The 26,223-nt window shown below is 40.7% G+C and overlaps 1 protein-coding gene across 4 annotated transcripts in view; it reads right to left on the reverse strand.

Annotated features, from left to right (window-relative positions):
• Positions 1–26,223, reverse strand: part of kmt2a (lysine (K)-specific methyltransferase 2A) — a 174,986-nt gene that overhangs the window by 36,530 nt on the left and 112,233 nt on the right. For 3 of the 4 annotated variants that reach the window (XM_059956887.1, XM_059956888.1, XM_059956886.1), the window contains exons 20-27: positions 24,116–24,222; positions 22,423–22,560; positions 21,110–21,268; positions 13,551–13,668; positions 13,113–13,191; positions 10,729–10,889; positions 8,184–8,363; positions 1,778–6,296 (exon numbers count right to left, since the gene is read on the reverse strand). In XM_059956887.1, coding sequence (XP_059812870.1) covers positions 1,778–6,296; positions 8,184–8,363; positions 10,729–10,889; positions 13,113–13,191; positions 13,551–13,668; positions 21,110–21,268; positions 22,423–22,560; positions 24,116–24,222 — 5,461 coding nt within the window. The remainder of the gene's footprint in view (positions 1–1,777; positions 6,297–8,183; positions 8,364–10,728; positions 10,890–13,112; positions 13,192–13,550; positions 13,669–21,109; positions 21,269–22,422; positions 22,561–24,115; positions 24,223–26,223) is intronic. The other variant, XM_059956889.1, reaches the window with a different exon arrangement.

Raw genomic sequence — 26,223 nt, forward strand, 5'->3', positions numbered from 1 at the left:
AAGTTCCAATAACATATCTGTCTAAACATCAGATGAGTAACTACCTCCAAAATGCCCACTCTCTCCATGGACCTTTGGTTCTGGAAGACCCTTGTATCAGAGTACCCGTGTTAGCTGAGAAAAATGAACACATAATGGACAGAACCTAAAGAGCCTTTAGTTGAACTTTTGCTCAGACCAATTTGCAATTCACTGCTATAATGCTTCCATTCCAAAATCAGTTCACCAGATGCCAGGAAAGCTCATTCAGGAGTTGAAGCATTTAGTGTTCAGAAACATCAGAAATCTTTCAGCAAGGAGCAAGCCTAAGAGAGGCATGAAACTAACACAGTACATTAACAGTACTGCCTCTATGAATTTTACATCAGTTTTTGCTCAAAGATATGTAATCCTTGCAGTAACTTGAATTAATCAATTAAGAATAACCACAAAGAGTCTTTCTAATGCAAGATTTCAATTCAACTGAATTAAAATGGAATGCGTGGAGAAGGAAAAAATACAGACTGAATGGGAAATATATTTTGGTGCAACTGGTACCAACTGCTGGAGTGAAAGGCAGTAGACATATGCTCTGTGATGGAGATAGGGGTCCACTGTTCGGACTATGTGATGATCCTAGATGTTGAAACATTCCTGTTCCAGGCAATGATACTGCTTGATCTGAAAGTCCTAAGCTCTGTTGACTAGCTTTGATCAAAAGATTGTTTATTGAGCCAGTGAACAATAATGAGTAATATGAAAAGTGCTTACTGTTTACAAAATTTGGTAAACTGTCTTCTGGTCTGGTTTACTATTAACCATTATGTTAGCTGATAATCAGACAAATTCCTACTTCACAACTCGAGCTAATTATGTAGGGGAAAAAGAACATGGAGGATCACTATTTAACGCAAGCAAGAAATTTATATTAAAATGAATACACCTTTTAGTAAGTTTGAAAAATTGCTAGATATATTAGCAATTCCCAAATTATTTTCCAAGATATTAAAACTTCTTAAAATCACAAGGAAAATAAGACTTTTGGAGAGTCATATAGCATTGAAACACATGGTTTTTATGCAAACCATCAATATTAATCCTATTTCCCAATTCAGTCCATAGCCTTCTAAGCTTTGGCAATTCAGGAGCTTGTCCAGGTACTTCTTAAATGTTGTAAAACAGTCAGTGTATTCTAAACACCTTTTTGAGTAAAACAATATACTGAGATTCCCCCCAAACCTCCTACCCCTTACCTTAAAACAAATACTCTCTGGATTTAAGCACCTACTATGGGAAAAGTAATTCCTATCATCTAAGCCCCTCATAATCTGTATACCTCTATCAAGTCTCCACCTGATGTCTTTCAGTGAAAGGAAAGCAAACCCTGCCTATCTCTTGCTGTAAATGGAAAAACTCCATCTCAGGCAACATCCTGGTCAATTTCCTTTGCACTTTCTCCAGTGCCATTATGTCCATCCTGAAGAGTGACAACTAGGGTTATGGTACATCTTTATAAAATATTACTCAAGCTATGGCTGTATCTTTTATAAAGATAATCTCCCTGCTCATATATACTATGCCCCAGCTAATGATGGAAAGTATCCCCGTATGTCATCATCTTCATCTTATCTACCTATGCTACCTCCTTCAGGGATCTTTGGATGAGTACACCACTTTGGACTAGCACACCAAGGTTCTTCAATTGCTCATTAATCCAAAGATCCAACCATAATATGTAGGACTGTAACACTCTCAAGATTTGTTAAAAGGTGATTTAAATAACATCTTTATTACTCACCCTGCACTAGAAGATAGGGGCACATTGGCCAAATCAGACTCCAGAATATCTTGATGACCTCCACAAGATTCAGTCATGACATGTACCACCTTGTGCTTTTTATTGCTTGGTTTGTCAGAAGAGGATGATGTCCGTTTTACCCTGGGCTTGGATCTTGGAGAGCCTGGAGATAGTACAGGTACACTACTGACAGAAGACTGGTCCGTGGTGGAGGAAAACACAGAAGCTACTGGAGCTGGTGAAGTCATGCTGGTGTTTGAAAATACAACTGGGTTACTCATGACACTGGACGACATGCACAATGTGGTAGTTGATAGCTGGCCACCTGAAATACACACAGCATCTAATTGAGCAGTTGCTGCTACACATTTGTTTGGCAACATCTGAGTTCTTTGATGGAGTTGATAGGTCCCTTCCTGGTCAGGTGGACTCGGCACAACTGGTACAGTAACTGCTGGAGTGGAAGGCAGCAGACATATGCTCTGTGCTGGAGATAGAGGTCCACTGTTCGGACTATGTGATGGTCCTAGGTGTTGAAACATTCCTGTTCCAGGCAATGATACTGCTTGATCTGAAAGTCCTAAGCTCTGTTGACTAGCTTTGATCAACAGATTGCTTATTGAGCCAGTGATATCTGTTGTCCCTAGTAACATGGGAGCAGCTAAGGTGACTGAACTCTGACCCAGAATATGCCCAGTTACAGCAGCAGCACTGGTTGCTGTTGTTGCTGCATGCATAGATACAACATTTAAAACAGATTGACCTGATCCCAATCCAGACACATTTCCAGCTGCCAGATGACTGCTTTCTGGACCAATGATGTTTGTGGACCCAACTGCCCCCAGTGTTTGCTGAAGCTGAGGCACAGCTAATGATGCCTGCTCAAAATACATTACAGCAGATTTTGGACGTTTAATTATGTTGGGAATTGTTCGTTGGGGTCCTGTGTTTGTAAGTGCTCCTAAATCCACTAATCCTGACTGGTTGGCAATCCCTCCAGGGACCTGTGAAGATGAAAAGTTGATTGAAGTTATATTAGGTACAATTTCTGAAGAGCCTGAAGTTTGCTGGTACGAAGGTGCTAATTTCTTGCCCTTTTTAGAAGGCAGCCGGTTTATTGGCCTTTTCTTGACTTGAGTGGATCCAGTACTAGAGGTCATGGCAGTGACAAGCTCTGGCCTCTGACTGGGCTCAGAACTTAAGAGTTGAGGATCCTGAGGCGATTGGACCCCAATAAGGAGGCTGGAACCAGAGTTAGCATTGTTGGGCTGAAATGCTGATGCGGGGGGTCCCGCAAAGGAATGTAACTGAGGGTGTTGTGATAAAGTCATCAATCCACTGCTGTTGGTCATGGTAGCAGAAGTGTATATTGACTGTGAAGCTGGCAAGCTAACATTTAAACCAGTTGCCAAAGCTAAGCTACAACCCATAGAAACATTCTGCCCAAGAACTGTATTGTTTGTCTCTATGACTGCTTGTGCAGTTCCTAATGAAGGTGTTAGACTTATCTCTTGTGTAACTCCATTGGGAAGCGTCTGGAGAACATACAGTGGGTGTCCATGTTGATTGACAATAATGAGGTCTCCTGTTCCTGGTTTAGGGAGTGGTGTTGCAGTCTCTGTCGTAGAACTTACGACAGGAGTGGGTCCAGGACTATCTGGACTCGTGACATATTTCTGACCTTGGGGTAGCACAGAAGGTGAAACAGATACTGGAAGGACAACTGGCGAGCTTGCAACAACCGCTGTCAGATCCTGGCTGTTAAGTCCTTGTTCTACTTGAGTACAGGTTGGGGAAGTAAGCTGATCTGTGTCTATGTGGCTTTGGATGAATTGATCTGATGCCATGTGACTTTCTCCAGACGGTTCCACCACTTGATGTCCTATCAAAGTAACTTCAGGTTCATTCACTGTCACTGATTTCTCCCCAGTCACTGTTACCCCTTTTTCCACTGTCTCAGAGGCAGGTAAATTTAATACTGATTGATCTTCTGATGGGGTCAGCTGGGATGTTGAAATAACAGTAAGGCTGCTGTGGCTTTGGTTAGAAACAGCTGGGCTGCACGTTGTTAAAACAGACAGGTCTGACGGCAACTCAAGGGGCAGTTCAAAGGGCTCCTCAGCAGGAATGGAGGCTGAGACAACACTTTCCACAGGTTCTGTGCTGGGCAATGGCTGGGAAAATACTTCAAACAGACTGCCCATATCCTTTCCTCTGTTACTAACCAAACCTAAACCCTCACTCAGTGTTATAAGTTCAGAAGATGATGACTCTGGGCTTTCCCCTAGTGCTTGCATAGACTGTGTATTCTTCAGAACAAAGTCCATGATGTCAGATGGGAGAATATTGCCACAGTCATCACTGTTATTATTATCTGAATCATTAGCAGCCTTCAACAAGTCTGTATTGAAACTATCCAGCAAATTCTTCTCAGAAGTCGTGCTGGAGTGGCCTCGTCTTGAAGTGTCTAATGAGGTGAGAGAAACCTCCCCTAAGGAGTCCTGGCCTTGAGACTTCACTCTACTCACTGGAATGCAGTTATCTAATTTTGAATCATTACTTTTCAGGTCAGAAACTGATTTAATCCCATGGTTCTCCTTTTCTCCATCGACAGTACCACTGTTAATTGCTCCATCAAGGTCGAGGCTTTCAGTTCCATTTTCTTTGGATTTTATTTTATTCACCTGTGTTGCTTTCCCTGCTGTTGCGGTTACACTAACATCACTTTCTGTGTCATCATCAACGCCATCAAGTTGACTTATCCTGGGTATGCGGCAATCTTCCTCACCATCAAAGAAACTGCATGGCTCAAGTCTTCCTTCTCTATCAGATGTGATAACTGTTCTTGTGAAATTGTAGTAGTATTCCACATCTTCATCAGATGATGTACTTGGATCATCAGCTCCATCTACCTGTCCTTGAGTTGACTGCTCACCACGTTTTTTCCCGGAGGGATCTCGATAGAATGGAAAATCTTCTTCACCATACGATTTTACACCATAAAAGGGAGTCAACCCAAAAAAAGTAGTTGAGCGTGCACGGGCACTTCTTCGGGGATACCTCCTTTTGTTTGAATCATTGTCCTGAGTTTTGTTCCCATCACCATCTTCCTGTGTAGTCTGATTTCCACACTGCAGCACATGCTTTTGAAACAAATTCTTCACCCTTTGTTTGTAGACCTTGTTACACTTTGGACACCTCAGGTTTTCCTGCTCATTTTCTGGACTTCCTGTCATTGAAGGTGGCATAACAGAGGACAATGGCTCATCACCTTCCTGAGAACTGGCGGACATCGATGTGACTAGATTTTCATCATGATCCTCATCAATAAGGTAATCAGATTCTAAATATCCATGAATTTCTTGCTTTTGTGAAGTATACATTTCTTTTTTGCGAATATCAGCCTGGATCTTGTCAGATGGAGGTTGGATCCTTTCACTAATACTTGTAGGAAGATAATGTTCAGTACCAGCAGATTTGTCATTAAATATCTGTTTAGGTTCTTCGATAATTTGAGTGTTCTCAACTAGTTCAAGAAGTGAATTGCTAGATACTTTTGGATTAACCTTTAGATCTGCAGCAGAATCGGAACATGGGCTTTCCTCAAAATGCTTTCCTGTCTGTACTCTACTGTTTCTGGGAAAATCTGCTGAGGACACTTTAGTGACTAGTCTCTTCTCAGTACAGTTTGACCGAGGGTATTCATTTCCTGTAGTCACTGTATGGCTAGCTCCAGCAGACTGCAACCTTGTTCTCTCAGTGCCTTGACTGTGAGAGTGCTCCTTGCTTGATTTTCCTGCATGCACAGTGTCCTTGGACTGCTCGTTTGGTCTTCTAGAATCTTTTTGTTGAAAAGATAACATGCAGGTTTTAGCATCTTTGGAGAGTGGTGTCACCGAGTTAGAATTTGTAAGCAATGCACTGTTGTTACGTGCTTCTTTTTGTGCTGTACGTGATGCTGTTACTGTGGGAACTGAGGTAGACGTCGGTGGTAACACAGACGTTGTCACTAAACCATCTAATGTACTTACAGGTAGACTGGTCTCACTTCGAGAAAGGTTACCAGATAAAGTTAAAGAACACTCTGTAGAACTGTGATGCCCAGTACATGTTGGCTCTGTCCTGTTAGGCTGTAAAACTAATGTGTGAGAAACCCCTGTATGGTGTACAGGTATAGAATCAGCACTACCAATTCGTTGGCGGCTAGAAGGTCCCGTATACGCTTGCAGTGGAATACCAAGTTTGTCTGACTGAAGTGCTTTACGAAAAGTTTCACCAGATTGGATTCCTGCATCTGTATCCGATGGTACACTGAGGGAAGTCAGTGGAGATGCATTGATATTACTACTTGATCTTACGTATGTTATGCCCATTTGAGAAGGAGAAGCCATCCTGTGCCTTGAATGTTGGGGCGATACTGAAGTTGTACTATGTCTCCTAGAAATGGTACTCCGTCTCCCTGATGACAGTAGGGCATCAGCAAATGTGACTTTCTCATGAATCAGTGGTGTGGGGCTCCCTTAAAAATAAACAAAAAAATTATAAACAATTAATATTTCAAATCGTATTTCTACATTTGAAATTTGAAAGATGCAGGGACTGGAGAAAGAATCATCTATTATTTTCTATCTTGGTTCTAAGATTTTCTATTTTGTTACCAAAATTTGTTATCAAAATTTTGATAAAATTTTCTATTTTGGTAACACTATCAACAGAACAGCCTTTCCACTAATTAAATCAAGGCCATCTGAACTGCCACTCCATTTATTCTTTAAAACTCAGTCAGATGCATGGCCTCCAGGTGTGAATGCCAATTTATTACAATTTATGCATTTGTAAGCAGTCAGATAGATTGCGATTATTCAACTAAATAATTTCCAGTCGAAGCTACTCTGATGATAAAGAAAACCTTCTTATTGGAATGGGCTACATTTGGAAGTAGGCCAAATATAGCAAAGTACATCCCCAAGACTACAATTACTAGTAAAAATGAAAGCACCACTTTAATAGCATGAGCATTCCTACTCAATACATTAAATGATTCATAGGGAAACTAGAGTATGAATGAAAACATATTTTAATATCCAGTATCCTGAACTGCCTATTAAGAATCTTAGGAAGAATCAAAATGTGTAATATTTTAAACAGAATATGTTGCCCTTACAACCAGCACTGCAATACAACAAAATCATGGGTAATCCAATTGTGGGCCTCAACAATTGCTACCTTAGGCCTCTAAATTTGTAATTCATATTGTCTAATAATCTAAGTAATTAATGACTTCAATGCACACATCTTTCAAATGCCAAAGAATCTAAATAGGGAGACTGCAAAGAAGTGGAATTCTTGTACAAGAAAAACAAAAATTTTGCACGCAAGTGCAGCAAGTATTTAAGGTGGCAAATGGTACAGTGGCTTTAAAGATAAAATTAGAGAAGTATTGTTCTGATTGTACAAGGAACTGGCAAGGCAATACCTGGAGTGCTCTATACACATTATGTAGTTATGAGCATATTGTGCAGTTGTGAGCATGCTATATTGGTGCTCAAACATAGTGACATTTGCAGACTGCCTAGGCAATCCTCGCTGATTTCACGACAACAGCATATTTCACTGTATGTTTCGACGTATATGTGACAAATAAAGCTTTTCTTTATCTTTGTAGATTTGGTCCCCTTACTTAAGGATGGACAACCAGCATAGGAGGAAATCCAGAAGAGATTTACTCAACTTTTTAGGATTGTTTTCAGTAGGACAACAGATTCATTCCAGAAATTAGCTAAGATTCCTCGAAATTTAGGAAAATGAGGTGTGGTCTTACTGAAGCATACAAGATCCTTGGGGGGTGGGGGGCAGGGAAGTGGGGGGTATGATAAGGGAAATTCTGAAACAGAGGCACAAATAACAAGAAATAGCAATGAGGGCAGTTATTTGTAACTCAGAATCAGAATTAATATCACTGGCGTATGTCGTGAAATCTGTTGTTTTGCTGCAGCAGTACATTGCAATACATAATAATAAACTGCAAATTACAGTATTAATGTGTATTACACATACATATACACACACACAAATACATACACACACATACACACATATATATGCAAAAAGAGAAGAAAAATATAGTTAGATAGTGGTCATGGATTCATTGTCCATTCAGAAATCTGAATTTCTTCTCACAGGTGGTAAAGTTCTGGTACAGAGGACTGTTGAGGCTCAGACAGAGGAGCTATTTTAAAAAGATAAATATTTGAAAGATCAGAGAATTGAGGACTTTTGGAAATGCCACAGAAGAGTTGAGCCGCGAGCCAGATTCACCATGATTGTATTGATGGCAGACTTGAGGAGACCAAGTGGCCAACTCCTGCTCCCATTTTCTTGTACGTTCCTGTGCAACATAAGGTACCTGGTGATGGAAGGGGCCTAGATCCTGAGCTTGTGGATCGACGAGACGGGAAAAAACTAGATATCTGAGTCCTACTACCAGGCTGCGATCTCGGAGGTATTGGCCCAGGTCCGTAAGGGGTTGGATAATGATCTGCCATTTCAGATGAACCTGTGTTTTGATTCTCTGTTGTGTAAATTTCTGTCAAAGAGAAACCAAGACAATTGTTAGCATTTGCCCAAGGAAAATGGAACACTGCAGGATCACAGTATGACAAAGCAAAGAATAGTGCCATCTCGACACAGCCAATGAGAGTTTCAAAAGTTCATACTGTTAATGCATTGTTTGGTAGAGGTTAAGGGCCTTCATCAATATAGATAGCTTATTTCAATTGACTGTACTTCTGAATGCAAGTTTCTCTACATCAACTACTGATAAGAAAGTCAGACAGTCCAAAAATGGACCCTTCATCTAACCAAGTCCAAGCTGACTCTAAAGGACCAACATCTAGATCGATCCTGCACTCATTTCAGTTTATTGTCCCTATATTTCCATTAACTCCCCATAGATTTTGCCACTCACCTACACTTAGGGACAATTTTACAATGGCCAATTAACATTCTAATGCTCGTTTTTATAAGAACATAAGAAATAGGAGCAGGAGTAGGCCATCTGGCCATCGAGCCTACCCCGCCATTCAATAAATTCATGGCCGATCTGTCCGTAAACTCAGCTCCATCTACCTGCCTTTTCCCCATAACCCTTAATTCCCCTACTATGTAAAAATCTAACTGCATCTTAAATATATTTAGTGAAGAAAACTCAACTGCCTCCCTGGGCAGAGAATTCCACAGATTCTCCACTCTCTGGGAAAAACAGCTTCTCATCTCCGTCCTAAGTCTTCTCCCCTGAATCTTGAGGCAATGTCCCCCAGTTCTAGACTCACCTACCAATAGAAACAACTTTCCTACTTCTATCTTATCTGTCCCTTTCAAAATGTTGGATGTTTCCATAAGATCCCCTCTCATTCTTCTGAATTCCAGAGAGTATAGTCCCAGGCGACTCAATCTCTCCTCATAGGTAAACCCCTTCATCGCTGGAATCAACCTGGTGAACCTCCTCTGCACCGCTTCCAAAGCCAGTTTATCCTTCTTCAAATATGGAGACCAGAACTGCACACAGTACTTTAGGATGTAGGAAGGAACACACATAATCACAGGAAGAGTGTGCAAACTCCACACAACCAGCACCTGAAGTTATGATAGAATCAAGATTATTGGCACTGAGAGGCAGTGGCTTTACCAGCTGTGCCACTGTACCACTTCTTTCTACAAAAAGATGAACTCTACTTCAGATTTTTACCATTACTTTCCTGGAAAATCCTATATTCTGAGCTGGTGCTTGGCATTCACTCACAGGATTGACATATGTTTTAGTATAAAGCAGCCAACTGGGATTGTAGACATTTCTCCTGATACACACCCTCAGAAGCCCGAGTTTAACACTACTCAGGATGCTACACACAAACCAGTGGAAGAACTCAGCAGGTCAGACAGAATCTATGGAGGGAAATGGACAGTCGATGTTTCAGGTCAAGATGAAAACTCTCAACCTGAAGCGTCAAATGCTCATTTCTCTCCATAGATACTGTCTGACATGATAGTTTCATCACCACTTTGTACATCGCTCCAGATTCCAGGATCCGCAGTCTCTTCCTTGGGTGCTACCTGTTTATAGTTTATATGTTCTCCCTGTGATCACATGGGGTTGCGCCAGTTTCCACTCACGTTCCAAAGATGTGATGGTTGGGAGGTTAACTGGCTTGTATACATTACCCTTGGTGGAGGTGGGTGACAGGAAAATCAGAGTTAATGGGCATGGGAGAATAGTTTATAGGGAACTAGGTAGGACTAATAGGATTGATCTGAGAGCTGTCATTGGCTCAATGGTCTCCATACAGTACACTTTGCAAGAAAACACAATGTGAAAAATGCAGGGTCTGTTGCAAGGACTTGCTACAAAACAATGAGAGGGTCTGAAGGAGGCTTCTAATTGCGGACAGAAACAAAGTGCATGCAATAAAAGTAGTCATGCAACTGTATTGCACACCTTTTGATAGTGAAGTAATTTTCAAATGTCTTAATTTATTTTGCAATGCAATTTGATGTACTTAATTTCCAATCAAAATAAGCTACATCTTGCTTAAAGCAGTTGTTTTTGTTTCCATATTCTTTTATAACAAAGAGTATTGAAGTGATCATGCCTTGCCTAAGAGGTTGAATGAAATATCTCTTTCCAGGCAAAGAAAGCATGAGGGTTAGGTATTGTCCTACTGGATACACTTGATAGCTTGGAGCAGATGTGGAAGAGAAGCAGCGTACACTGCAATCATAGACAGGAAGCTAGTAAACAGCTTCAAGTCATACTGGACAGCCTCTTCAGTTGACTCTACCTACCATACTGATACATCCAGCTTAACTATTGAGTACCTCCTTTTCACCAGTTGAGTGGCCTCACAGCGTTTTTCTTCTGCAGACAATGTTCTTTACTTGCATCATCTACGTACCTGTTGGGCTGCTTGGACTATGTGCCACGGTTCTGTTTTCATTGTGCTCTAAAGTGCTGTTTTCTTCTGCTTCCACAGGAGGGGGTCTATGTTCCAGAATCTTACACGTGTACACACATCGCTTCCTAGCATCAGTTGTGCTCCAGTACACCCTTGAACACCTGAAAATATATGCAACATCTCAACAAAAGTTATCAGAAAGATATGTGATAGAACATGGAAGCAGCCCAGTTCAGATTTAGGAAGCCACCAAATAGAAGTACTGATTTTAATTTCTTCCTACCTATACCGAACTTTCTTTTTGGTTGAGCAATTGAGGTGAATTCCCACGGCCCAACATAAAGACCGCTACTAAGGCTGAAAATAGTGGAAAAGGGTGAACCAATTCATGAATCAGACTGACTCCTACACCTCTTACTATGTCAGATATTTTCCAAAGTGACTATATTATAAAAATAAATGCAGAAGTGATGACAAGCAAGTGAACAGTGGAGGATGATTTTGCAACAATGTGCTCCCAGCAGCAGGTCTGGTGCAGAGATTGCAGGCTAGGTAATCAGGGATATGGCGTTCCAGCTCCAACTTCAGCCCACTTCCTTCAGATGAGGATTATGCACTTATTGTGGACTGTACCACTGCCTAAGATAACGTGAGCTACTTTAATGACTATTGCCCAGTAACTCACATCTACAATGATGAAATGCTTTGAGAGGTTGGTCATGACTAGAATGAAGTCCTGCCTCAGCAAGGACCTGGCCCATTACAATTTGCCTATCGCCACAAAAGTCAACAGCAGATGCAATCTCAATGGCTCTCCACACTGCTTTAAACCACCTGGACAACACAAACACCTATGTCAGGATGCTGTTCATCAACTATAGCTCAGCATTTAACACCATCATTCCCACAATCCTGATTGAGAAGTTGCAGAACCTGGGCCTCCGTACCTCCCTCTGCAATTAGATCCTTGTCTTCCTAAATGGAAAACCACAATCTGTGTGGATTGGTGCTAACATCTCCTCCTTGCTGATGATCAACACTGGTGAACCTCCGGGGTGTGTGCTTAGCCCACTGCTCTACTCCGTCTATACCCATGACTGTGTAGCTAGGCATAGCTCAAATACCATCTATAAATTTGCTGATGATACAACCATTGTTGGTAGAATCTCAGAGAAGGCGTACAAGAGTGAGATATGCCAATTAGTGGAGTGAATTATTAACTAGTGGAGTGGTGCTGCAGCAGCAACCTGGCACTCAACGTCAGTAAGACAAAAGAGCTGATTGTGGACTTCAGGAAGGGTAAGATGAAGGAACACATACCAATCCTCATAGGGGGATCAGAAGTGGCGAGAGTGAGCAGTTTCAAGTTCCTGGCTATCAAGATCTCTGAGGATCTAACCTGGTCCCAACATATTGATGTAGTTATAAAGAAGGCAAGACGGGGACTATACTTCATTAGGAGTTTGAAGAGATTTGGTATGTCAATAAATACACTCAAAAACTTCTGTAGATGTACTGTGGAGAGCATTCTGACAGGCTGCATCACTGTCTGGTATGAGGGGGCTACTGCACAGGACCAAAAGAAGCTGCAGAGGGTTGTAAATTTAGTCAGCTCCATCTTGGGTACTAGCCTACAAAGTACCCAGGACATCTTCAGGGAGCGGTGTCTCAGAAAGGCCACATCCATTATCATGGACCTCCAGCACCCAGGGCATACCCTTTTCTCATTGTTACCATGTAGGAGGTACAGAAGCCTGAAGGCACACACTCAGCAATTCAGGAACAGCTTCTTCCCCTCTACCATCCGATTCCTAAATGGACATTGAACCCTTGGATACTACCTCGCTTTTTTAAAATATACAGTATTTCTGTTTTTGCATGAATTTTAATATATTCAATATATGTATGCTGTAATCGATTTACTTATTATTTAATTTTGTTTTTTTTCTTCTATATTATATATTGCATTGAACTGCTGCTGCTAAGTTAACAAATTTCATGTCACGTGCCAGTGATAATAAACCTGATTCAGATTCTGATTGCACTGTATTTGTAACTTTAAATTCACAGTTTTATTAATGAAACTCTCAATACCTCAGAAAAAATTCTCAGGTGTGTATATATATTGTTATTGTGACAGCCTAAACTGAACCTGTATGGTTTAGATAAGAATAATCTCAAGGAACAACAAAAAATAATGCAAATCCTCCAAATAATATATTAACATCTTAATTTTCAAACACCAGAGTAGCTGTGAACATCTGTTGTTTAATGTGGTAACTAATGTTCCTGAAATTTGGAACAGGGATGTCAACAATATTAAACAACAATGTACAGAAAGCATCTTGTACCACTTTTGCAATAGGAATACAAAGTAAACTTACTGATAGCCAATGGGAAAAAGTTTTGCTTCACAGTCAGAAAGATCATTGAGTATCCCCAAAGAATCTATTGTCATAGAACCTAGATTAAGAGATGGAACAAAATTAATTTTGTAGAAAACATCGTCATCAGTAAATAGTTCAAACCAGTTGCTATTTCGCAAGTGGTGACATATGCCTATTGGTTTTAAATCCCAGATAAAACCTTTGGTTAACAAAAATACATTGAAGGAATATAGAACAAAGATGCATATTTCAGAGATTACAGATCAGCTGTGTTCACAATAGGCAGAAATGTATCAAGCAGCTGATTGGCCTAGTCTCCTACGTCTTTACACAGATGTTTTCACCAATTTTGATAAATATTTTGCATTTGTCTCATATTTTTTCCACAATTATTTCTGTCAATATATAAACACACTGTTTTGACATTTTACTAACCAATCATCATGTGGATACTCTCTGGCTCTAGGCCTGTCAGAAACTTCCTTCTTAAAGTGATGTCCTCAAAGTCAACAAAAATCCTTCTTAATACCTCAAATCCATCCTCAGCCACAGTCTGTAAGAAAGAATGCATGATATGTCAGATATAACCGAGAACATTTCCTGGCTTACAGAAAATAATGGCAATCTAAATACATTTCTATGTCTTCATCTGAAATCAAAATAGTAAACAAAAGTTTTCACTTGGATCTCTAAAATGACTACTCAGCGTTCTCTTCCAAAAATAAATCCTCATAAACCAGAATGCATTTCTCAGAACAAAGCCAAGACAAACTTATGATGACTCTGTTATCAGTGAACACGACCTTTTTCAGTTATTTGAATAAAATCAAGTCGGACTCAACCGCAGAAGTACTCACAGATCTTTCAGCAGCTGCTACAGAATGCTACTGACATACATCTGCAAGTCGCATGATTTGTCTGCATTTTCAGTCACAAATTGGTAAATTAATTTTCAACAAGGGGAAAATTCGAGGCAATAGGAAGAAGTGGGACAAACTAAAAAGCTCTTTCAATGAACAAGGCAGAAATTAGAGTGGGAAACATTAATGAGGAAAGAACTGCAAAATAAACTTGCTCAAAACATCAAACAGTTTTTTTACAAAGTATAAAGCAAAGTATGCCTCATGATCAACTCCTCTTGGTGCACAAATATATCAGTACTGTCCCAATTCTGCTCACCAGACCCAGAATATCTTGCAGTTAAGTGCTATCCATTTTACCTACCATGGGAGATTTCTGTGAACATATTGGTAGTGGTGTACATTCCACCTCAGGCCAATGTCAACCAGGCTTTAGATGATCTGAGCAATGGGATCAACATGCACGAAACAGCGCACCCTAACACCTTCACCATTGTTTTGGGGAATTTTAACCAGGCCAGTCTGAAAAAAATCACTAAACAATTACCATCCACAGATCACTTGCAGTACCAGAGGAAACAACACACTGGACCATTGCTACACCACCATCAAGAATGCCTACCGTGCTATTCCACGTCCTCACTTCAGGAAGTCTGATCACCTGGCTGTACTTCTACTCCGAGTATAGGCAGAGACCAAAGACCAGTAGTGAGGACCAAGAAGGTATAGGCAAGGGAAGCACAGGAGCGCTTACAGGACTGCTTTGAATCGGTGGACTGGACTGTATTCAGGGGTTCATCTTTGAACCTGGATGAGTACGCTGCAGTTGTTAGCAACTTCATTAAAACCTGTGTGGATGAGTGTGTACCTACAAAGACATACTGTACATTCCCAAACCAAAAGCTGTGGATGAACCAGGAGGTACGTCATCTGCTGAAGGCTAGATCCATGGCATTCAAGACTGGCAACTTTGAACGACAACTTTGACAAGACATTACTTCCTACAAAGCGAAACTCAATAGCATGAATGGCAGTGATGCTTCACTACCAGATGAACTCAACGCCTTCTATGCCCGCTTTGAAAGGGAGTATATAACTACTGCTGTGAAGATCCCCACTGCACCCGGTGACCCTGTGATCTGTCTCGGAGGCTGATGTTAGGCTGCCTTTAAAGAGAGTGAACCCTTGGAAGGCCCCGATGGAGATCTGGTAAGGCTCTGGAAACTGGTGGGAGTGCTCAAGGACATTTTCAACCTCTCATTGCTACGGGCACAAGTTCCCACTTGCTTCAAAAAGGCAACAATTATACCAGTGCCTAAGACGAATGTAAGCTGCCTTAATGACTATCGCCCGGTAGCACTCACATCGACAGTGATGAAATGCTTTGAGAGGTTGGCTATGACTGGACTGAACTCCTGCCTCAGCAAGGAGCTGGACTCACTGCAATTTGCCTATCGCCACAACAGGTCAACGGCAGATGCAATCTCAATGGTTCTTCACACAGCCTTAGACAACCTGGATAACACAAACACCTACATCAGGATGCTGTTCATCAACTATAGCTCAGCATTTAACACCATCATTCCCACAAGAAGTTGCAGAACCTGGGCCTCCTTACCTCCCTCTGCAATTGGATCTTTGCCTTCCTAACCAGGACACCACAATCTCTGCGGATTGGTGATAACATATCCTCCTCACTGACGATCGACACTGGTGCACGTCATGGGGGTGTGCTTAGCTCACTGCTCTACTCTCTATATACCAATGACTGTGTGGCTAGGCATAGCTCAAATACCATTTCTAAATTTGCTGATGATAAAACCATTGTTGGTAGAATCTCAGGTGGTGATGAGAGGGTGTACAGGAGCGAGATATACCAACTAGTGGAGTGGTGTCACAGCAAAACCTTGCACTCATCGTCAGTAAGACGAAAGAGCTGACTGTGGACTTCAGGAAGGGCAAGACAAAAGTTACACATACCAATCCTCATAGAGGGATTAGAAGTGGAGAGAGTGAGCAGTTTCAAGTTCTTGGGTGTCAAGATCTCTAAGGACCTAACCTGGTCCCAACATATCAATGCAGTTATAAAGAAGGCAAAACAGCGACTATACTTCATTAGGAGTTTGAAGAGATTTGGTATGTCAACAAAAACATTCAAAAACTTATATAGATGTACTGTGGAGAACATTCTGACAGGCTGCATTGCTGTCTGGTATGGGGGGCTGGGGGGCTACTGCACAAAACTGAAAGAAGCTGCAGAGGGCTGTAAATTTAGTCGGTTTCATCTTGGGTACTAGCCTACAAAGTACCTAGGACATCCTCAAGGAGTGGTGTCTCAGAAAGGCAGTGTCCATTATTGAAGACCCCCAGCACCCAGGGCATGCCCTTTTCTCACTGTTACCATCAGGTAGGAGATACAGAAGCCTGAAGGCACACACTCAGTGATTCAGGAACAGCTTCTTCTGTTCTGCCATCCGATTCCTAAATGGACATGGAACCCGTGAACACTCCCTCACTTTTTCAATATATATTATTTCTGTTCTTGCATGATTCTTAATCTCCAATATACATATACTGTAATTGATTTACTTATTTTTTCTTCTATATTATGTATTGCATTTCAGGATGTTATTGTATACATTTCTGACATTAAGTTGAACCTTTGCACTGCTACTAAGTTAACAAATTTCACAACACATGCCAGTAATAATAAACTTGATTCTGATTCTGAAGTTATCTGGATTTCTTGAAGATAGTTGTAGGAGATACAACTGAATTCAAAGATGAGCAGACTTGCTAAGGAATTAAATTTGTCAAATCTCACACTGAATAAAATACCCATAATGCAAGAATACTATAAATAAACCAAGAGGAGAAACTAATGAGGGTGAATGTGGTGAATTTTATGCAATGCTGGCTTCTATATTAGATGGTTTTAAGTAGCAATAATTCATGGGCTACTTCTGAACTTCCCAATCCACATATCAAAATAATCCCTTAGATTGTAAAGTTATAAATGCCACAATATATGCTAAGTAGCATTTACACCCCTATTTTCCTAACTCTTAGAACAGGGTGGACAAGCATTTGGATAAATGTCAGGTGATCAAGTAAATGCCAGCATTTGTAATGGACAAGCCCTGTCCAACAAACCAAATTATAAGTGACATTGAGAATGGTACATAAGCAAAGTCTATCATAAAACCACAAGATATAGGAGCAGAAGTAAGTCATTCGACCCATCGAGTCTGCTCCACCATTCAATCATGGGCTGATCCAATTCTTCTAGTCATCCCCACTCCCCTATCAATTTTATTAAAGTAGACTTACAAAAGGTATTCGACAAGACCAAGAAAGCCACAGTTCACCAGGATGTTGCCTGAGTAGGGAAGTTTCAGTTATGAATAGAGACTGGATGGACTGGCCTGGATTTCCTTATAGCATTAGAGGTAAAGGCGGGTTGTTTAATGGGAGCACAGTGGGTGGGGTCATGGGAGCCTGATGGAGATATACAAAATTATGAGAGACATAGATGGGAGGAGATGGTTTAGAATAAAAAAATTCCTAGGGGTCTAAAACCAGATGCATAATTTTAATGTGAGTTGTAAGAAGGAACTTGAGGAAGCTTTCTTTCTCCAAGGCAGTAGTTGAAATGGGCCAGAGGGTCTGTTTTGACACTGCATGATTTAATCAAGGCTGGAACTAAAAAAAGGTAAAAAAGTTATATTATTGCTAATGTAATATTGCTATTGATATTATAATATCAATAATAATATTGTCAATATTGTAGTGGAATGCCAACTTCTTATTGGCCAAATCTAAAACCATGCAACTCCAACCAGAGTGCTGCCCAGTGACTTCCAGTAAGATGTTGGCACACTCGGACTCAGTGGCCTCTCTAGGTCCAGCCAAAGGTGCAATTGCTTGTCCTTTGCATCTTTTTCATGAAAATTAAGAACACCAAGTACTACAGGTGCACCCCACCAGTGAGTTGCTGGACAATGGTGGAGCTCGACCTGCTGTGCACCATGTTGCAGCCTGCTTCAGCGGCAGAGTTCCGATCTGGGTTGTGGGCTGGCTCTCCTGTTGGTGCTGCGCTCCAGTGTTCTCTCAGTAGAAGACAAGCTGGAATTCCTTGGTCTGCGGCTACAGTGTGCAATATGAGGAACTGCTATGGGTTTGTTCTGCAGAAATGTAGCTCCAGAACATCATGCAATCTACAGGTTTCTTCACTCCAGGGTTTGGGCTATATGACTTTTTTAATATATTTTTCTGTTATTATAATTATATGCACTACAGTATACAGGTCGGCCCTCCTTATCCGCAAGGGTTTCGGGGCCCCTCGCGGATATTCAAGTCCCTTATTCAACCTCTCTCAATGCGGTGGATATTAGGACCCAGCAGTAGAGACCTGAACCTGCAGTGTTTCTGTTCATGAGAATAATTACAATCATAATTGAAAATAAAGTGGAAATAATAAACTGATCGGAAAGAGGTGAAACGCCATCGGTCATTGGAAGAGCGTTAGGCTACGTCGGTCAACGATCGGAACAATTTTAATGGATAAAATGAGAAAGGCCCTGCCTCGATGAAAGCTACAATTATTACTAAGCAATGCAGTGGATTAATTATTGGGTTTTGGGTTTTTGATCCTCCACATCAACTAAGCACATGAAGTGCGCACTAGGGAGCGGTCCGTCACTGGATCGAACCCGGCGCTGAAACATGCGTTTTTAAGTGTTTTATATGCATAGAAAGGCAAAATATATACAATATGCTAAGACAAACATTTGACTAACTGACGCTAAATAATACCGGATGTACCTGTTCCGACTTACTTAGTAAGAGAACTTCCAATTTTTTCGATCCTGATCCATGATAACCCACGCACATCCTTCTGTATACTTTAAATCATCTCTAGACTATTTATAACGCCTAATACAATGTAAATTCTATGTAAATAGTTCTTATACTGCATTGTTTAGGGAATAATGACAAGAAAAAAAAAAGTCTGTACATGCTCGAACCACAAGTGCTGGAAGAGCACTTCCGGGTTTTTGCGATTCACAGTTGGTTAAATTTGTGCATGCGGAATTCGCGGATAAGGAGGGCCGACTATATGTGCTATGTGCAACAATTGGTACTGTGTTTTGCACCTTGGCCACAGAGGAACGCTGCTTCATTTGGCTATATTCATGTGCATGGTTGAATGACAATTAAACTCGAACTTGAGTCATGGCTGATGCAGCTCTGGATTATTGAGAAAAGTAAACCCAATTACTCCTTGAAGCTGTTGACTCATTCAATAAAGCTGAATTTCTACCACCAAAACCAATTTTCCTAATATCCTTCAGTCTTGTGCAACAACAATCAAATAATCACACAAGCAGATGAAAAGCTACTTTTGTTCCACATGCAAGAGCAAATAATACCAGCCTGATGAGCAAAATAGTCATGTGTACTATGCTAATTTCCAGATTAGTTTTCTAATAAAACAAATTCAATCATTCAAAAGATTTGTTTTAAGAAAAAAATAAAAAAGAAAAGCAGTACAGGTGTCCCCCGTTTATCCAACATTCGCTTTCCGACAACTCGCTGTTACAAAAGACCTACATTAGTTACCTGTTTTCGCTAACAGAAGGTGTTTTCACTGTTACGAAAAAAGTCAGCGCGCGCACACCAAGCAGCCAAGTTCCTCCCCCAGAATGGCATTCTAGGCGCCATTGCTTAAACACATGCCTGTGAGCATCTGTGCTTTCTGTCGATTTATTTTGTGCATCCGTTAGCAAGATGAGTTCTAAGGTATCAGAAAAGCCTAAAAGAGCGCATAAGGGTGTTACACTTCGCATAAAACTAGACATAATTAAGCATTTCGATCATGGTGAACGAAGTAAGGACATAGTGAGTTTGGCTAAGGGTTTGTGGAAGTTGACGAAGATGATGTTGAAGAGGTTTTGGCATCCTATGACCAAGAACTGACAGATGAAGAGCTGATGAACAGGAAAGGATAACAATTGAAACTGAACATAGTAGCCAAAAGCCCGAAAGTGAAGTTGTCCAGGAACTGAACGTGAAGCAATTGCGTGAGATTTTCGCTGCGATTGACAACGCTGCAATGATTGCAGAAAAGTATGACTTTAATTTTGAAAGGGTATGTAGGTTGAGGGCATATTTACATGATGGTTTGAGCGCTTACAAAGAACTGTATGATAGAAAAATGCCCGAGGCTAAGCAGTCAAGTATACTGTCGTTTTTAAAGCCTTCCACATCAGCCACAAAAGACGACGAAACTCGACCTTCGATATCGAGGCAGGCAGACATAGAAGATGACCTGCCTGCCCTGATGGAAACAGACGACGAGATGACACCCTAGTGTTGCACCACCCCAACCTCCGACGACTCAGCCAAACACACCATCATCAGTGTGCTCGCTGTCTTCCTGATTCCGGTAAGTGAAACGACACTGTACACACATTATTTCTACTTTACATAGGCTGTGTATTTTTATGTGTTATTTGGTATGATTCAGCAGCTTCATAGCTTAAAGGTTACTGGAAAGAGTGCTTCTGCAGAGAGTGCTTGCGCCGACTGTTTCTGCCGTGAGCGCTTGCGCCGAGTATTTCTGCCGCGAGCGCTTGCGCCCAGTGTTTTTGCTGCGAGTGCTTGCGCCGAGTGTTTTTGCCACAAGGGCTGCCAAGAGCGCTTGCTTGAGATTTTCACTACGGTAGACAGTGCTGCAACGATTGCAGAAAAGTATTCCTACTTTGTTATAGGCTGTGTATTTATCAGATCATTCCTGCTTTTACTATATGTTACTGTTATTTTAGGTTTTATATGTTATTTGGCATGATTTGGTAGGTTATTTTTTGGGTCTGCGAATGCTCACAAATTTTTCCCATAAAAATAAATGGTAATTGCTTCTTCACTTCATGACATTCTGGCTTACGAACCATTTCATAGGAACACCCTACCTTCGAATAGCGGGGGAAACCCTGTATTCTACAGCCCTAATTTACTGTCAATTGGATTTTTCTCTACACTAATGTGCTACTTGTTATGGCTTATAATACCAGTGGGTGCTTCAGTGGATAGACTGAACTATTGAGGTAAATTGCTCGTATACCTTGAACCTACCTCTCCTTTAACCAGATCTTTATGCCGCTGACAGTATACTTTCTTATCATCCAGGAACACACAGTTCTTTGCTCGAGCACACATGAAGTGATAGTTGCTCTGGCAAGACGAAAGGCAACAGCCAACAGTAGCCCCGGCTTTCTGGCAACGTTCACAGCGCTGAAAAGATAAATTTCTATTAGTTAATAAATGGAATTACTTTGGACAGTCATTTGTCATGTTAGCACTTGATAAAAGTTTGAGTTTATATAACCATATAACAATTACAGTACGGAAACAGGCCATCTTGGCCCTTCTAGTCTGTGCCGAACGCCTATTCTCACCTAGTCCCACTGACACGCACTCAGCCCATAACCCTCCATTCCTTTCCTGTCCATATACCTATCCAATTTTGCTTTAAATGACAATACAGAACTTGCTTCTACCACTTCTACTGGAAGTTCATTCCACGCAGCTACCACTGAGTAAAGAAATTCCCCCTCATGTTACCCTTAAACTTTTGCCCCCTCTCAAATCATGTCCTCTTGTTTAAATCCTCCCTACTCTCAATGGAAAAAGCCTATCCATGTCAACTCTATCTATCCCTCTCATAATTTTAAATACCTCTAACAACCTTCTACACTCCAAAGAATAAAGACCTAACTTGTTCAATCTTTCCCTGTAACTTAGGTGCTGAAACCCAGGTAACATTCCAGTAAATCTTCTCTGTACTCTCTCTATTTTCTATCTTTCCTATAATTTTGTGACCAGAACTAAGCATAATTATAATTATGCTATCAAATCACTATCACAGACAATTGTTGGATTGAACGTTCCCCACACAAGTTTTCAGTGCTATGATTTTTTTCTGCTCCAGAATGCTCAATTTATCTGTATAAATGTAGAAAATGCTTAGTTTCCAAGATTATTAAGGTTCCAGACAGTAAGTGTTCAGTAGTTCCAGTATTTTCTGTTCTCAGTAGATCTGCACTTCATTACTGTTTATTTGAAACTTCTGCTATTTACAGAGCTTATTTCCATCATCGTAATATAATGACTAATCAATTAGATCACCTCCAGCAGAATGTGGGAAATACGGAGAGACAGAAAACTACTTAAGTAAACATTTTAAAAACACACTTAATAGATATCTGGTGAGAATATCATAAACAAAATGAACTTATCATTAACAAAGAAATGAACTTTATTCTGTCAGCGTTATGCTGTTTATTCATCATGGCAGCCCTCTCTACGGATCACTGGATGAACATGGAAATTCTTCGCCCTTTATTTTATACCAGGTTAGGAAATTCTTTGGAACTGTTGGAGCTCACCAGTTGTTTGCCTCTGATAACAGCCATATGGACATTCTTCAATGAGCCATCATCATCCTCGAAGACTTCTGCTGACCACAAGGCACAGTTTATGTGTGTCCATTCATTCTGACCGATGTACAGAAGACGTCCAGCATCCTAAAAGATTCAGTTATATCAATACTTGGATTCAAGATAGATTTACACCACCACTGGAATCGCCATGTCCCAATGGTTAGTTATTGTGTAAGCTGAAGATATCCTTTGAGATAACTCAAATGAAGTACTGTTTTCCCTCAGTCAGCTTTAGTGAAACTGTAAATAAAAAACTGGAAATGCTCAGTTCTATCTCAATAACTTTCAGAACGCAGTAAGAACCAAACATTCTTTAATTTGTTAATAACATTAAGGAAAGAAACTGCTTACTGATCAACCAACTTTTGTTTTCTACGTTTGTTCACAATGTGGGTAATTCAGGCAAAGACACTTTTGCTTGATCTTGCTAGCGTCCTGAGATTGCTACAACTTTATGGTGATATTAAATAGGAAAATGCTCGTTAAAACCCAGTGACAATGCAGGAGGTGTAATGTATGTCAAATTTGGACAGAGGACATAGGCCAGACCAGGGTGATGCTGCTGATAATGTATCCTGTGGTTCATGCAGGTCATCAATGTAAAACAAGGTACAATCTAGTGACAGGGATTCCAACAGTGATGCATCTTGTCTAGGAAGGAGCTAACTTTCAAGTACTGATGCAGCAGCACTCATTCAGACAAGATTACTACATTACACTTCTGACTAAAGGCTCATTTACACTTGTGCATATGGGCTATGCTGCAGCCTATGCCGTAACCCTGATTTTCATTTCTGTGTCACTCTACGTCGTAGCGAGCATGTGTTGGTGTGCACCAAAACGCTAGTTGGCGGTGGGGTTTCTATGCCACTGTGTTGAGTTTATTCATGAGAGACATGGACGAGGAAATGTATTTCAAACATTTTCGCATGTTGGCAGATAGATTTGACAATTTGGTTCACCTATTTCGTATCGGTGTACGCACAGCCTACAGACATGGCAGAGGAAAAGCAACTGGAAATGTGTAGGAGGAAATGCGATGCTACCAAGTCGACCAATCACAGTTGTTGTGGTCTGCATCGCCACAACACGTGAGTAACTTTTCTGGAGAGGTGCACATCATCATACGGCGTAGGTACACGATACCTATGGCGTAGATGCGACGCACAAGTATAAATCAGCCTTTAAGCAACACAACAATATTTTACAGAGAACAGTTTCTATCTTTGTAGGCCCTCCCTGTACATTTAACTACCGCTCATCAGGCAAAGTCTTGCTTTCCAAAGTGAACAAGACAATGAAAGCTATGATTTAGAGCTGTCAACTGTTTTTTTTTTAAAGTATACATTAAACCAGTGTTAACTTGTGACCAAAGAAACAACAATGGATGAAAATATAGAATTAATTTCTGATTTTCAATTATGTGCCTATTTTACAGTCTAGGTATTTAAACACTTTAAAATCAAAAAAGTAAACCAAATTTACAAAACAAATTGCAAGCAAACTTGCATGCAATAATTCAATCACAACAATGTTCAACCTTTACTTGGTAGAACATATTTAATATACAAAAATAAATGACATTTATGACTTGCAACAAATAAATTTCAGCAATTTTGAATTAGCTGCAGATACTCACATTTTTGTTGTCATCTCCATATTTCAGGCAAAGTACACACTGCCTGTTGTCTTCAACATCTGGAGGAGGGTCAATATCTGGGCTCTCCTCTCGACTTCTATCTGAACCTTACCAAGAAAACAAACTCAAGTTATTCCATACTTCACTGAAATAATGTAATTATTAATCATGAATGTTCCTCTTTAAACACTTCCAAAATTTCCACGAAGTACTAGCCAGTTTTAAATGAACTGACCAAAATGGAGTGGTATAAATGTAGTAGTATTAGACATAAACAACTCTGCAGGGATCTCAATAAATCCAGTTAAAGGAACACAGGCTTCTGGGTTCTGTTGCTGAGAACTACTCTAAACTGAATAGTTTGCAAATCAGAAATTAACAAAAACAGAGTACGGGAGACAATCAAGTAAGTATGATGGGAAAGGGAGCAGGTGTAGAAAGCATGGCTACCAGCCAACTTCACTGATTCAGTGAGCCAATGAAGTTGCTCTGCACTCCCAGCTCTGCTCAACTCGATTTTTGTGACTCAAGTGAGAGAAAGCATGTGGAAATACCTCACTCCCATTCAGCAAAACCACCTTGCTGCTCATACATATAGGCTGTCCATAAGCAGGGCATTCATAACTTGAGCAGGATCTTCAGGGCAAAGAATTCTCTCTGCAAAATACAGAGATGATAGACAAGTATCGATCTAGTCCAGTTGTTCCTACTGTGGATTTGTGGTAGCAATTGCTCTTATTTGGCATTTGGTTTGTGGCCTCATGGCCTGATAGACCAAAAAAAGTGTTCTAAGGCTTATCTGTTATGCAAGACAACTTTATAAATTTGCATTCAGTAAGGGTTGGAGGGCTTATTGGTGGAGAAAGGAAGGACTAGATGGGATAGAGTTTGTCAAATGTGTTCAGGAAAGTTTCTTTAATCAGTACATAGAAGTCCCAACAAGAGAGTGTGCAACTTATCTTTTATTAGAGAATGAGACAGGGCAGGTGACAGAAGTTGCATTGGGGAACACTTTGCATCTAGTGATCTTAATGCCATCAGTTTCCAAGTAATTATGGAAAGGGTGGGCTTGGTCTTTGGGTAGAAATTCTAATTTGGAGAAAGGCCAATTTTGATATTACCAGAAAGGATCTGGCAAGCGTGGATTGGGACAGACCACTCTCTGGCAACGGCATACTTGGTAAGTAGGAGGCATTCAAAAGTGAAATTTTGAGAGTACACAGCTTGCATGTACCTGTCAGAATAAAAGCAAGAACAGTTTGAGGGAACCTTAGTTTTCAAGAGATATTGAGGCCCTGGTTAAGGTAAAAAAAGAGGTACATAGCAGCTGCAGGCAAGTAGGAACAAATGAGGAACTTGAGGAGTACAAGAAGTGCAAGAAAACACTTAAGAATGAAATCAGGAGGGCTAAAAGAAGGCATGAGGTTGCTCTAGCAGACAAGGTGAAGGAGAATCCTAAGGGATTCTACAGAAATGTTAAGAGCAAAAGGATAATAAGGGACAAGATTGGTCCTCTGGAAAATCATAATGGTAATCTATGCATGGAGCCAAAAGAGACTGGGAGATATTAAATGGATTTTTTGCATCTGTAGTTACTCGGAAGATGGACCCAGAGTCTATAAAAGTGGGACAAAGCAGCAGCAAGGTCTTGGACACTATACAGAAATTCAGAGGAGGAGGTGTTTGCTGTCTCAGGCAAATTAAGGTGGACAAATCCCCAGACCAGATAAGGTGTTCCCTTGTACGCCATGGGAGGCAAGTGCAAAAATTGCAGGGGCCCTAGCAGAGATATTTAAATCATCATTAGCGACAGGTGAGGTACTGGGGGATTGGACGATAGCCAATGTTGTTCCATTGTTTAAGAAAGGCTTTAAGAGTAAACCAGTAAATTATAAGCCAGTGAGGGTAAAATCAGTAGTGGGAAAGTTAATGGAAAATATTTTAAGAAATAGGACTTTGTGCATGGTAGGAAGTGTCTAGCCAATCTTACAGAATTTTTTCGAGGAAGTTACCAGTAAAGTTGAAGACAATGCAGTAGATGTTGTCTACATGGACTTCAGCAAGGTAATTGACAAGACCGATATGGGAGGTTGGTAAAGAACGGTAAG

Source organism: Hypanus sabinus, chromosome X2 (assembly GCF_030144855.1).
Source record: "Hypanus sabinus isolate sHypSab1 chromosome X2, sHypSab1.hap1, whole genome shotgun sequence".
NCBI lineage: Eukaryota > Metazoa > Chordata > Chondrichthyes > Myliobatiformes > Dasyatidae > Hypanus > Hypanus sabinus.